The sequence below is a fragment of the Aedes aegypti genome, chromosome 1 (genome assembly GCF_002204515.2).
Source record: "Aedes aegypti strain LVP_AGWG chromosome 1, AaegL5.0 Primary Assembly, whole genome shotgun sequence".
Classification (NCBI taxonomy): domain Eukaryota; kingdom Metazoa; phylum Arthropoda; class Insecta; order Diptera; family Culicidae; genus Aedes; species Aedes aegypti.
In genome coordinates, this window is record NC_035107.1 from 269497875 (window position 1) to 269512556 (window position 14682).

At 38.9% G+C, this 14682-nt stretch overlaps 1 protein-coding gene across 2 annotated transcripts in view; it reads left to right on the plus strand.

Moving 5' to 3' along the window:
* The window catches only part of LOC5575787 (cytoplasmic polyadenylation element-binding protein 2), a 1148023-nt gene that overhangs the window by 283687 nt on the left and 849654 nt on the right, over nucleotides 1-14682 (plus strand). For both annotated transcript variants that reach the window (XM_021837782.1, XM_021837781.1), the window contains one exon: nucleotides 8683-8788. In XM_021837782.1, coding sequence (XP_021693474.1) covers nucleotides 8683-8788 — 106 coding nt within the window. The remainder of the gene's footprint in view (nucleotides 1-8682; nucleotides 8789-14682) is intronic.

The following is a 14682-nucleotide window of genomic DNA, read 5'->3' on the forward strand; positions in this document are numbered from 1 at the left end:
CTTTAAATGAACAGCCTACTTAATAGCAAGACAAAGTTTGCCGGGACCATTAGTTTTAAATATTACGGTTGTTAAGAAAATTTCCCAGTTTGCGGTAGCCGCAGAGTTCTACCGCAGCTGTCAAAGTTCTACCGCAGGCTTCGAAATCATACTATCATTGAAGCAAAAATTCAATCATACTATGCTTGAAAGAGAAAACGCTATGAAAAATAGCAACAAACAACAATCATCAAGACGGTATCCAAGCTATCATTGAAGCCTACTGATAATTTACCAGTGCAAATCATTGACGTGACAGTTGCGGTAGCTTTTCGTTGAACCGTAAAACGGAAGGTTTTCCCTAAAATTGCAATAATTATGAGCAATCAAAAGATGTAAAATTAGCAGCCAGTTAAACTTCTATCAGTCCCAGAATAATCATATGTATTTCGACAGCTTCAAAATCGTTGCAGTGATTTAATCTGTTGTATGAGAGTATTAACACGGCTTCGAAAACTGGTCCAAGAACTGGCTCTTTGGAAATCACAATATGATTCCTGTGTTCTACATTGTGCAACTCACTCATATGACGCAAAAGTTGTCGGTATATAATTTTGTTTGATGTGTCGCTTGATAGCATATAGTCACTTTCAAAAATTGATCGCTAAATCGGTTCCTCGGATACGCGGGTATCAGGTTCAAAACGGCCTAATAAGCCAAAGACTGTGCAGTTCTTCCTCCAGAATGCAATATTTAAAAAAAATTATCACATAACAGCATGTACTCATCTTCAAAAATTAACAAAGGTTTAATCGCTTCCTTGAAAATCAAATGGGCCAAGACAGTGCAGTTCAGCCATGGAATGCAATAATTTGCAGAATCTTGAAGATTGATGTATGGCAATATTTCCTTGCCTTCGAAGACTCATCTAAAAAAAATATTACTCCTGAACCGGTTTCACAGAATCCCAATCTATATAAATAAAAATGGAGTGGTGTTTGTATGTCACGAAATGGCTTGAGAACGGTCCAACGGATTGCCGCAAGATTTTCACTGTTGCACTTCTCAAGGGATGCGACGTGTTCGTGCGAAGAAAAAATTCAGGAAAGTCGCCGGATTTATCGGGAAAACGGGAGAAGACTAAGGTGTAATTTGTATGGGGGATTTCTTGACGTTTTCCAACAGCCTACTTGATGGCAAAAAGAAGTTTTCCGGGACCACTAGTATATTAATAATAACAATATGTCGCATAACATTGTGTACTGATTTTCAATGATTGACCTCGAAACCGGTTCCTCGGAAACCCGGATATCAGTTCCAAAGTAAACAAATGGGTTCTGAACTGTACAGTCGCCTTTGAAGATTGTCCCCGAACCAGTATCCCGGAAATCGGTTCCAATGTGGCCAAATAGATCCCAAGCGTTGCAGCTCACCAAAAGAATGTAATAGCTTTCAAAATCGAGAAGTTTGATGTGTCGCATGACAATGTTTACTGATTTTTAATAATTGATGCTGGAACCGGTTCCTCTGAAACCCGGATACCGGTTCCAAAGTGGCCAAATGGGATCTGAACTGTTCAGCTCAGTCATAGAATGCAATTATTTGAAACATCATGAAGTTTGATGTGTCGCATGACAGTGTTCACTTAGTTTTAATAATTGACCCCGGAACCGGTTCCTCGGAAACCCGGATACCGGTTCCAAAGTGGCCAAATGGGTTCTGAGCTATGCAGTTAGTCATAGAATGCAATCCTTTGAAAAATCATGAATTTTGATGTGTCGCAAGACAATGTTTACTGATTTTTAATAATTGATCCCGGAACCGATTCCTCTGAAACATGGATGCCGGTTCCAAAGTGGCCAAATGGGCTATGCAGCTCAGTCATAGAATGCAATCATTTGAAAAATCATGAAGTTTGATGTGTCGCATGACAATGTTTACTGAGTTTTAATAATTGACCCCGGAACCGGTTCCTCGGAAACCCGGATACCGGTTCCAAATTGGCCAAATGGGTTCTGAACTATGCAGCTCAGTCATAGAATGCAATTATTTGAAAAATCATGAAGTTTGATGTGTCGCATGATAGTATTTACTCGCTTCCAAAAATGGCCCCGGAACCGGTTCCCCGGAACATCCGGAAATTGTGATCCGTGACATGCAGTGACCATGATGGCCTTGTAGACATCCGTCCTCATCGTTACAGAGCTGATCATTGTAAAAAATCAGCTGATTTCATATTGGAAATTCACTTTTTCGAAAGTGGCCATTTCGAAACACCCATTTTGATTCCGAAATAACTCCAGAACCAGGTGACCAATCCTAAAATTCCAAGCCCCCAAACTAGAAGGATATGCGCTTCTTGTGTCAAAATTTGATTTAAAAATATCAAAAAACAAAAAAGTTACAGCCCAAAACGTGTTTTTTCCAACACTCGTTTAGGGGGGTTGGTAATGGAAGGGTTAAAAGAGTTCAACTCCAAAAAACTGCTCTATGTTAGAAGCAGAAAATATCTTTGTTTTTTGGACCACTCTTCTAAACTGTAACTACACTTCAGCATTGTTGACACTTAAATAATTGTATAAAACCAAGATCAAATAGCATTCGGTAAAATGACGCCCGGCCAAACGAAATTCAGCCAAACGACATTTGGCCAAACGGAATTCGGTCAAATGGACAGAAATATAAGACAATCAGGATCGACACATTCTCTGTATATAAATATTGCTGTTTGCGTTTGACGTGCAAATCCAGTCTAACTGAGCTTCAAATGCGGTAACACAAAGTAACCAAAGGATACTTAGCAACCATGATGCATATCACCGCCAACCTAGCAAAGAAAATCGAATTTTGACTTCGCCTTCCTTGTTGAAAATCTTACCGCATTTGGTGTTCCCGCATTTGATATTTGCATTTCAAACGCACACAGCAATAATATCAGAAAAACAAAAACATTCAAGTTCAATGAGTAGAAAACAGAATTGCCCTCGTTTGGAATGTTTCAGATGTACAGTAACTCATTATTCAGATTTACGGTATTTAGTAACGAAATGTTCCCAATTTCATCTGAAACTCATGTAAAATAGTTTTCAGGCATCCTATTTGCATGTCTTAAACATAAGCTGCATGATTTTAAGATGAAACAACTTGGAATCCAACATCAAAATTGCACAAAAACATATAAGACACAAATCACTTGAAGAAAACAAAAAAAAAATGCCGAGCAATTTTCTTTCCAGCTTTGCGTACTAGCAGAAGGTTGAAAATAAAATTATCACAATTAAGTTTTTAAATCTTCATCCACGAGATTTTTAGCCCTGGGCTAGTTCCTCTCGGTGTTTGGTAGTGAACGAGGTAAGACCCCATCAGACGAAGTACAGCGCATTGGGTGATTCCTTAGTTTTTGTAGACCCGAAAATTGTACAGGAATACAAGGACAAATCCCTTGAAAAATCTCTGGAGAAATCTCCGTAAAAATTCTAGAATGTTCCTGAAACAAATACTAGAGGAACCCTTGGAGAAATTCCTGGAAGAATCCCAGTAAGGATTTACTGGAGGAATCTATAAAGGAATCACTGCAGACATTCCAGCAGGAACTGCTTGCGAAACCTCTAGAAGAATCCTGGAGCCCTATCAAAAACGGTCTAAAATGTTTCATAGCGAAACCTCTGGCAAAAGCCCTCGTGGAATCCCTTGAGAAAACCCCATATAGATCACGGGAGAGATTATCTTGGAGGATTTTCTGGTAAAATCCGTGGAGGAATCCTTGAATGAGTTCTTGGAGACATCTCTGGAAGAGTCTTTGGAGATATTTCAAGAGGAATTTTTGAAAGAATCCCAGGAGGTTTTCCCGAAAGAAAACCAACCATAAAATGTCGTTTTACTCATAGACAGCAAAAGACATGAATTATGAATTGTCGAATGAAGTATTGAAAAGCATTTTTTGTGTATTACATACAGAAACAAGAAGAAGAATTTTATGTTTGATTTTTGGCGTGGGTCTATTGAAATCTGGATGAAAAATAATGAATTTTGAGCTGTCGCATGATAGAAATATATGATGGTCTGAAAGTGTCCACACCACACTCTACCGGAAACGGTTCCGAAATATCCCGACCAAAACCGTCTGAATCTAGTTGTTGGTCCTCTTGATGCTCTTGTAAATCGGTATGAAAAACCATGAAATTTGAACCATTGTACTATATATGCGTATGAACTACTGAATATGATATGTATAGTTTGCTGCTGAAACAGATTCCAAGGATTATTCCAAGAATTTTTCCATAAAAAATAAAGACAGATATTTCTCCACCAAAATTTCTACAGTTATTCTTCTAGAAGATTTTTCAGGGATACTGCAGGAGTTTTCTCCAGGGATTTTTCCAAAGATCTTCCCAAGGATTTACCCAGGTAATCCTTCTGAAATTTTTCCAGCAATTTCTTCAGGAATTTCACCAGAGATTACTCCAGAAAACCCATTTTATGTTTCCTCCAAAAGATGTCCTATGTTTTTTTTAGGAATTTCTCCTGAGCTTTATTTGGGTATTCCTCCAATAACTCCGGCAAGAATATTTCCAGGGGTTATTGCAAAGATATACAGGGATTTCTTATTATTTCTTTTTATAGATTCCTCTTGGAATTTCTCCTCGAATCCTTCCAAGTATTCCTCCAGGAATTAATCTACGGATTTCTCCAAAAATTTCTTCATAGAAGGAGTTTATGCAAAACATCTTGAAGGAATTCCTAAAAGAATTCTTGGGATTATTTTTAAAGAAATTCCTGGAGGAATTCATGATGACGAAATCTTGAAAAGATCCCTGAACGTATTTTTGAGGCCCAGAACCATTCCTGGAGGATTTGTTGAAACAGTTGTGTAGTTGTAAAAAACTCTAAATTATTTCCTGTAGTAATTTTGCTAAAGCTATCTCTAGGAGAATTATCAGAAAAAAATGAGGAAACCCTTCAGGAATTCGTGAAGTCTTTACATGTAGAATCCCAGGAGACATTCCTGTTGAAATCTCTACAGGAATTCCTGGTTGAATCTCTGGAGTAATCCGATGAGAATGCCTGAAGAAATCTCCGAAATAATTTCGGGAAGAATTTTGAGATGACTAGCTGTAGAATACATTGAATCCTCGACGGAATTTCTGGAGAAATATCTGGAGTAATCCTAAAAAAAAGTTGTCCTAGTGTAACACCTGGAGGAATCCCTGCAGAAACCTTTTGAGATTTTTTTCTGAAGGAGTCTCTGGAAGATTTTTTGTAGAAATCTCTGAAGAAACATCATGAGGCATCTCTTCAATAATATTAGAAAGAATCATGAAAATTGAAAATTCATTCGGTTGCGATCAAAACTTTTTAATGAAGAAATCTCTGTCGAAATCGTTGTATGGATCGCTGGAGGAATCTTCAAAGTAAATCCTGGAGAAATCTCTGGAAGAGCCTTCGAAGGAATTTTCTTCCAACACTAATTTTTTCATTATCAATCTGACTAGGACGAATGAATTATTTGATGCCTTTCCTACTACACAATTTTCTACGTTTGCTATGCGACGCAAGTTGGACGAACCATTATGTTTGAATGCACGAATATGTTCCTACAGAATGTTTGCTTGTAGTTCGTGCACATATTACACAGTTCGCCGATTGACCCTTTTTTCATGTGTATATCGTGTGGCAGGTACGAAGATACTCTATGCCCTGGTAATCGAGAAAATTTCCTTTACAAAAAGATCCTCGACCGGCGGGATTTGAACCCACGACCCTCAGCATGGTCATGCTGAACTGCTGCGCGTTAACCACTACGGTTATCGTAAAATAACGTAAAATTTATGAACACTGGAGTGTCCGGAAATTCAAAGCAAATGTGTCCGGAATATAAAGCAACCTTAAATCAGTGTCCGGATTTCGAAGCAAGAGACATGGACAAATTTTACTTAGGTATTTACTTTATTCCTTGGTAAATTCAAGGTATTCCTTCAAAAATTGCTTAAGATTCATGATCAACTTCATAAACTCCTTCAAAAATTTTGAATTTTTCATTTTTTTTTTTTAAATAATCTTGATAAAGTTCAACCTTCTTTGAAAATAAAATTCGAAATCGTTGACACAATCGGTAAAATTTCTCCAGAAATACCTTCTGAGCTTTGAAGAATTGAAATGATTTTTCTAAGAATTTCTCCATATATTCAAACAGGAATCATTTCACAGATGCATTAGAAATTATTTGAACTTAGCTTAGCTTAGCTTAGACTGACTACACATATCAATGGTTGCTATTCCGTGATTGGCCGAAGTCAGTGATATTGCACAAAGAATCAACTAGAAGTTCGGCTGGGATTGGCCATAATCTTCTTCAGTGTGCATAATTCAGTGCCTCTATTTATACATGGTCAATAACGACGCCCGCCACGTTCTTGCAGTCAGGAGGGATTGGAGGAAGGAATGTTAGTGTGTAACCTTTGCTATTTGGAGACCGTGTTTTCCTCTGCATCTCCTCAAAGGTTACTGGGAGGGATGTTTGTTATTGGGAAGGATCGTTGGGTCACAGGATTCACTTTGATAAGCGATTAGACCATGATAAATAATTATTTGTGAGATATAAACATGCTTATAAGTCAATATAATATTTTCATTTGATATGAACAATATCTATGTAGAGAAAAATTATGCCGACACTTGAGGCGAACAACCTTTCAAAGTTTGTTGAATAAAGTGAACCTTTCGCAAGTCTACACTTGTACCTAGTGTCGTTTTTTTTTTAATAACAAAAATAAAGGTAAAAAAAGAAGTTTTGAAAATAAAAATTGGACATAAATAATTTATGAATCAGAGTTTATGTCGACACTCACAGTGACGAACCTTTCAAACTTTGTTGAAAAATCATATTTACGTCTCACCGTTATAACGATTAAAAGTACAGTGATACATATATTATAGATTAGAAATAGTAGCATGAAACGAGCTCACCAATTGATCCGTCATCCTTGAGCAGCAACAATCCACTTTCAGCTTCACTCGTTTGCTCGGCTATATAAAAGCACTTAGAGAAAATAGGCGCGCGACCCGAGAGAGAAAACAACTGACGACTGCACAGGCTTTCTTGACGCACTGCCCAGGAGCAAGCGTCAACGTCGAAAGAACAAAAAGAACTAATCGAACGCGGCACTTTTTCACTTTACTCGACCGATGCGCGACATGTTTGATCTTGCCCTCATCGCCGGCCCTCGCAGGAGCAAGCGTCAAGGATCGAAGGATCAAACACAACTCTTGAAAGAGTTTCTTGAAAGTAAGTAAGCTCTTGAAAGAGTTTCTGAAGTATTTTTAGTAGTAACTCCTCGATGATTTTCTGGAGCATTTTTGGGAATTAATTAGAAATTTGTGTATGAAATTCTGACGGGGATTCTTTCAAATTATCTTTTGGAGAATTTTAAGAAAACCTCCTGAGGAATTAATTCTTACTACTTTATAGATGTTTCTAAAGAAATCCATGGAGGAATTCTCATACGATAAACTTAAGTAAAAATATTGGCGATCTGAAAAAATCTTGGTTTTTTTCAAAGATATCTCTGCAATAAATTATCATAAATTTCTTGTATGAGTTTCATTTCATTCCTAGAAAAAATCCTCAGGGAAGAACTCGGTGAAAGACTTTTTGAATGGAAAAGTAAAATTACCAAGAGTAATGTTTTAGTGAAACTCTAATGATTGTCTTGGAAAATCTTGAGTCTCAGACAACAAATTGAACCAAGGCACGTTTCAAACTTTGCATTTTGCTACCTGTGAAAGGAAAAGGATGTGGATGACCTTCGAAGTTTAACGTTTCATGCAATAAGGGTAAAAGACTTGTGTATAATGATCGTTTTGCATGAAATTTGCAAGATGTACAACAGATAATATCCTGTTTGTACACAAAACTTCTAAGCTAAACTCAATGGAATCTCATTCCAGCATTCCAGTTAATTCCTTTCTAAAATTTGACACACTTTCCATCTTACGCGCTAAGTAAATCCTTCAGAAGTTCTTAAAAGTAGCAATTTCATCAACTTTCTCCCGCCCCAGGGTATTTCCCATTAATTATCTATCGCACCGACTGAAATCTTAATCTCGTCTTCATGCCACCTTCATCCCGAGACCCAAATCCCCAAACTGAGAATTATCCCACCCTACATAGGGGTCCAGTCTTTACAAAATCTGACAAATTCCAATTGTTCGAATGTCCTATTTTTATTTACCATTATATCGACGACATGTGCAAATTTGTATTTTAGAGTAAATTTTCCTTTTCAGTAACTTATACTTACTTAAGCTTTGTAATCTTAGATGAAAATTGATTTTTGTATCTATTCTGGCCCAAATTCTCTTTCAAGATAAATGAACTTGGTTAAAAAATTTCCGTTTTTCTAAACATTAAGTTTTGAAAAACTTGAAAGCCTGTAAAATGAGAATTTTGTTTTACTAAAACGAGAGATTTTTAATGTACCCAAAATAGGAAATGTAACCTAAAATCATGCTCCTCAACACTATTCTTGAGCAAGAAAGAAAACAATGTAGATACTAGAATTACGTTAATTTTCTCATAATTTGTTTTAATCTGAACCACCGTGTCCCGCCTCAAAACACTCCACAACGCAGTTATCGCGCCTACTAATACCGTTCTTTTTTTTCGGGCTCCGTGCCTTTGTTCTCTCCATCTCTCCACAACAGGACCGCACCGGATTAAACAATGGATTAGACATGCGTTCGCTCGAGCACTGCCTTAGCGATATCATGCGAAACGTTGGCGAAGCTTCCCAGCCGGACCATTTGAAAGGTAAGTGCGTTGTTGGTCGCTGGCTGCTTCTTCTCAAAAGAGGGCAGGGCAGGGTTAACAACAACTGATAAGAGAGTCAGCTCAGCAGTCTCTCGGTGTGTGGCAGGCAGCATTAACGATCGGTGTGGTGGCTCCTTTGTTGTGACGACAAAAGCCTCGAACTGGAGCAAGGTTACCGAGAGGGGGCGTGGGGAAAGGGAGGCTGCTGCCACTCACGATTTGAATTAATGATCATCGCCGACCATCATGGCTCGTTAGGGGGTGTAGGGAACGGGACGGACTGAGTAGGGGATAGTGGGTAGGTACATTATACAACACACCTTGACGGGCAGAGGCTTTTTGTTGTCACTCTTTGATCCGGACTCAGTGCTGCGGTGACCTTAGCTCATCCTTAACCGGGGACACAGCCGACCGCAGGCCGAACGGAGATGGCCATTCTGTCAGTGCACTATGGGACAGAAATCTTAATTTAAAATTAACTTAAGAGAGATACAAATTCAAGGGGCCTTCTTTAGTCAAGCGGCTAGCGTCATGCTGAAGGTGTCTGGGTCGGTCCAGGATCTTTTCGTAATGGAAATTCCCATCACTTCCCTGGGCATAGAGTATCATCGTACATGACAAACGGGATACGAATGCGAAAATGGCAACTTTGGCAAAGAAGCTCTCAGTTGATGACTGTGGAAGTGCTCATAAGAACACTTAGCTGAGAAGCAGGCTCTGTCTCAATGAGGGCGTAAAGTCAAGGACAAGAAGAAGAAAATCACACATTTAGTGAAGACATTTTTGGACTTTTTGTCATGATATTCCGATTTCTGGCCCATAGTGCACAGAAGTTTGTTTGTTTGATGACGAAGAAAAATGGAGTTTGGCTGCCCTGAGGGTGGATATTTTTATCAACTCGAAATGTTGTCCTCGTGGTTCGTCTCTCATTGACGATTGGCAGGACAATGGCAGATGGAAGGGCAGTGATGGCAGAAGATGGGGTCTCATGGGAAAATTCTAGTGACTTGTATCGTAATAAGGCTGGGAGAATGAGGGAGAAACCTCTATGAATTTTATCAAATATATTTTGGAGAAAATCCCTAATGCTCTTCATCACATATCAAATAATCAAAAATTCGCTGAAAGAACGACATTCACAATTTGAAGAAGGATACCCAACTCAAAATTTGAGAAATTTTCTATTCAAAATACTGAGAACTGTATTGATCAGAATCCTGATTCTATTCAGAAACTAATATGGAATCAATCCCAAGAAGCAATTTCATCGGAATTCCGAGAAGAATTATCTCGAGAATCTTGAGAAGGATTTTCTACAGAATACAACAAATAATCCTCTTCAGAATCCTGACAAATACTCTCTTCAGAATCCTGAGTTGGATTCTCTTCAGGGTCCTGAAAAGGATTCTACTCAAAATCCTGAGAAGGATTCTTCTCAGACACCAGAGAAGGATTCTCCTAAGAGTCCTGGGAAGAATTCTCCTCAGAATCCTGAGAAGGATTGTGCTCAGAATGCTGTGAAATATTCTCCTAAGAATCATGAGAAGGATTTTCCCCAGAATCTTGGGGAGGACTCTTCTCAGAAACCTCCTGTGAATTCTAATAAAAGGATTCAGAATCCTGAAAAGGATTTTTCTAAGAATCCAGAGAAAGATTCTTTTCAAAATCCTGAAAAGGATTCCTCCTCAGAATCCTCAGACAGATTCTCTACAGAATCCTGAAAAGGACCCTTCTCACAATCCTGAGAAGGATTGTCCTCAGAATCCTGAGAAGGATTGCCTTCAGAATCCTGAGAAGGATTCTCCTCAGAATCCTAAGAAGGATTCTCCTAACTTTTTTGAGAAATATTCTTCTCATAATCCAGTGGAGGATTTTTGTCAGAATCTTGAGAAAAATTCTCCTCAGAATCAAAAGAAGGATTTTTCTCAGAATCCTGAGAATGATTCTCCTCAGAATACTGAGAATGATTCTCCTCAGAATCCTGAGAAGGATTTTCCTCAGAATCCTGAGAAGGATTCTCCTCAGAATCCTGAGAAGGATTCTCCTCAGAATCCTGAGAAGGATTCTCCTCAGAATCCTGAGAAGGATTCTCCTCAGAATCCTGAGAAGGATTCTCCTCAGAATCCTGAGAAGGATTCTCCTCAGAATCCTGAGAAGGATTCTCCTCAGAATCCTGAGAAGGATTCTCTTCAGAATCCTGAGAATTATCCTCATCAGAATCCTGAGAAGGATTCTCCTCAGAATCCTGAGAAGGATTCTCCTCAGAATCCTGAGAAGGATTCTCCTCAGAATCCTGAGAAGGATTCTCCTCAGAATCCTGAGAAGGATTCTCCTCAGAATCCTGAGAAGGATTCTCCTCAGAATCCTGAGAAGGATTCTCCTCAGAATCCTGAGAAGGATTCTCCTCAGAATCCTGAGAAGGATTCTCCTCAGAATCCTGAGAAGGATTCTCCTCAGAATCCTGAGAAGGATTCTCCTCAGAATCCTGAGAAGGATTCTCCTCTGAATCCTAAGAAGGATTCTCCTCTGAACCCTAAGAAGGATTCTCCTAACTTTTTTGAGAAAGATTCTTCTCAGAATCCAGTGAAGGATTTTTGTCAGAATCCTGAAAAAAATTCTTCTCAGAATCAAAAGTAGGATTTTTCTCAGAATCCTGAGAACGATTCTCCTCAGAATCCAGAGAAGGATTCCCTCAAAATCCTGAGCAGGATTCTTCTCAGAATCCTGAGCAGGATTCTCCTCAGAATCCTGAGAAGGATTCTCCTCAGAATCCTGAGAAGGATTCTCCTCTGAATCCTAAGAAGGATTCTCCTAACTTTTTTGAGAAAGATTCTTCTCAGAATCCAGTGAAGGATTTTTGTCAGAATCCTGAAAAAAATTCTCCTCAGAATCAAAAGTAGGATTTTTCTCAGAATCCTGAGAACGATTCTCCTCAGAATCCAGAGAAGGATTCCCTCAGAATCCTGAGCAGGATTCTTCTCAGAATCCTGAGCAGGATTCTCCTCAGAATCCTGAGCAGGATTCTCCTCAGAATCCTGAGCAGGATTCTTCTCAGAATCCTGAGCAGGATTTTTCTCAGTATCCTAAGCAGGATTCTCCTCAGAATCCTGAGAAGGATTCTTCTCAAAACTCTGAGCAGGATTCTCCTCAGAATCCTTATAAAGATTCTTCTCAGAATCTTGAGCAAGATTATTCTCAGAATCCTTAGAAGGATTCTTTCTAGCATCCAAGAATTCAAGATTCTTCTTAGAATCCAGAGCAGGGTTCTTTTCAGAATCCTGAGCAGGATTCTCCTCAGAATCCTGGGCAGGAGTCTCATCAGAATCCTGGACAGGATTCTTCTCAGAATGCTGAGCAGGATTCTCCACAGAATTTTTAGCAGGATTCTCCTCAGAATCCTGAGCAGGATTCTCCTCTGGATCCTGAAAGGGATTCTCCTTCTTCTTCTTCTTCTTTCTGGCGTTACGTCCCAACTGGGACAAAGCCTGCTTCTCAGATTAGTGTTCTTATGAGCACTTCCACAGTTGTTAACTGAGAGCTTTCTTTGCCGATTGACCATTTTTGCATGTGTATATCGTGTGGCAGGTACGAAGATACTCTATGCCCTGGGAATCGAGAAAATTTCCTATACGAAAAGATCCTCGACCAGCAGGATTTGAACCCACGACCCTTAGCATGGTCATGCTGAATAGCTGCGCGTTTACCGCTACGGCTATCTGGGCCCAGGATACTCCTAAGAATCCTGAAAAGAATTCTCCTAAGAATAATGAGAAGAACTCCCGTCAGAATCCTAAAAATGATTCTTCTCAAAATCCTGAGCAGGATTCACCTCAGAATCCTGAGAAAGATTCTCCTCAGAATCCCGAGAAGGATTTTTCTCAGAATCTTGAGAAGGATACTTCTCAGAATCCTGAAAAGGATCTTTCTCAGAATCCTGAGAAAAATCCTTCACATAATCCTGAGAAGGATACTCTCCAGAATCCTGAGAAAGATTCTCCTCAAAATCCTAAGATGGATTCTTCTTAAAATCCAGAGACGGATTTTCCACTGAATTCTGAAGCGGATTTTCCGCAAATCCTGAGAAGGATTCACCACATTATCCTTAGAAGGATTCTCCCCAGAATTTTTAGTAGGATTCTCTTCAGAATCCTGAGAAGGATTCTCTCAAGAATCCTGAGAAGGATACCCTTAAGAATCCTGAGAAGGATTCTCCTCGAATTCTTGAAAAGAATTCTCCTCAGAATTTAGAGAGGTTTGTCCTCAGAATCCTGAGAAGGATTCTCCTCAAAACCTTGAGAAGAATTATCCTCAGAATCCTGAGAAGGATGCTCTTCAGAATCAATAGGACGGTTCTCTTCAAAACCCTGAGAAGGATTCTCCGAACCCTGAGAAGGATTCTGCTTCAAATTTTGAGAAGGATTCTTCTCCGAATCTTGAGAAGATTTCTGCTCAAATCCCTGAGGAGTTTTTTCCTCAAAATCCTGAGAAGAATTTTTCGGAATCCGGAGAAGGATTTACCTCAGAATTTTGAAAAGGATTCTCTTCAGAATACCGAGAAGAACTTTCGTCAGAATCCTGAAATTGATTTTTCTCAGAATCCTAAGAAGTATTCTCCTCAGAATCCTGAGAATGATATTCTCCAGAATCCTGAGAACGATTTCCCTCAGAATCCCGAGAATGATTCTTCTCAGAATACCTAGAAGGATTTTCTTCAGAATCCTTAGAAAGATTCTTCTTAAAATCTTGAGAAGAATTCTTCTCAAAATCCTGAGACAGATTTGCCACAGAATCCTGAGAAGGACTGACCACCTGTGAAGGATTCTCCTCAGAATTCTTAGTAGGATTCTCTTCAGAATCTTAAGAAGGATTCTCCTCAGAATCCTGATAAGGACTCTGCCAAGGATCTTGAAAAGGATTCTGCCTAGAATCCTTAGAAGGATTTTCCTTAGAATCGTGAGAATGATTTTCCCATAATCCTGAGCAGGATTCTTTACAGTATTCCGAGACGGATTTCCTTAATGTTTCTTCTCATAGCCCTAAGAAGGATTTTTTCTAGAACCTAGAGAAAGATTCTCTTCAAAATCCTGAACAGGATTATCGTCATAATTCCGAGAAAATTGCTCTTCGGACTCCTGTTTAATTAATCCTGATGAGGATCTTCCTTAGTTTTTTGAGAATAATTCTTCTTAGAATCATGAGAAGAATTCTAACCAGAATACTGAGAAAGATTCTTCTCGTAATCATGAGAAAAATTTTCCTCAGAATCTTGAGAAAGATTTTTCTTAGATGACTGAGAAAAATTCTCTTTTTCACAATTGTACCTATTCTTGTTTTTAAAAGTAAGTTATTTATTTTTTAGTTAATCAAGCACATGGTAAATATGTTTTTTGTCCTTCAATTCATTCAATTCAGCAAATCTTTTAAACTGGCATCACTGATCTTTAATCGAAACATAGTTCCACATCACTGACTCCTGTCATATGTAAGGCGATAGCAATAATCATGCACATCCACGTCATACCTTCCTTATAATTTCGTAAACACGACTTTTACTATCTGATAATCGCCCGAAATCGTGATCACCCGTCAGTACACTGTTTGATTCGGTTCCATAAATAAATAAACAGAAACCGAAAGCAAACCACTTTTCGACTTTTCCACTTGTCAGTCACCGCGAGCAAACACTTTTCCCCCAAACTCTTCTCTTTTTTTCCCCCGAAATCGAACGAAAGGACATACTGTGTGTGCTCACCTAATTTATCACCCCGCAGCGTTAATTTATTCTGTTCTGTTTGGGGTTGGGGTAAGGGTATGCGATATGGATTTTTTCCATGTCGATACGAAACGAAACGATACGCGGAATATCTTACGCTGATAATGACGAAACGAAACGA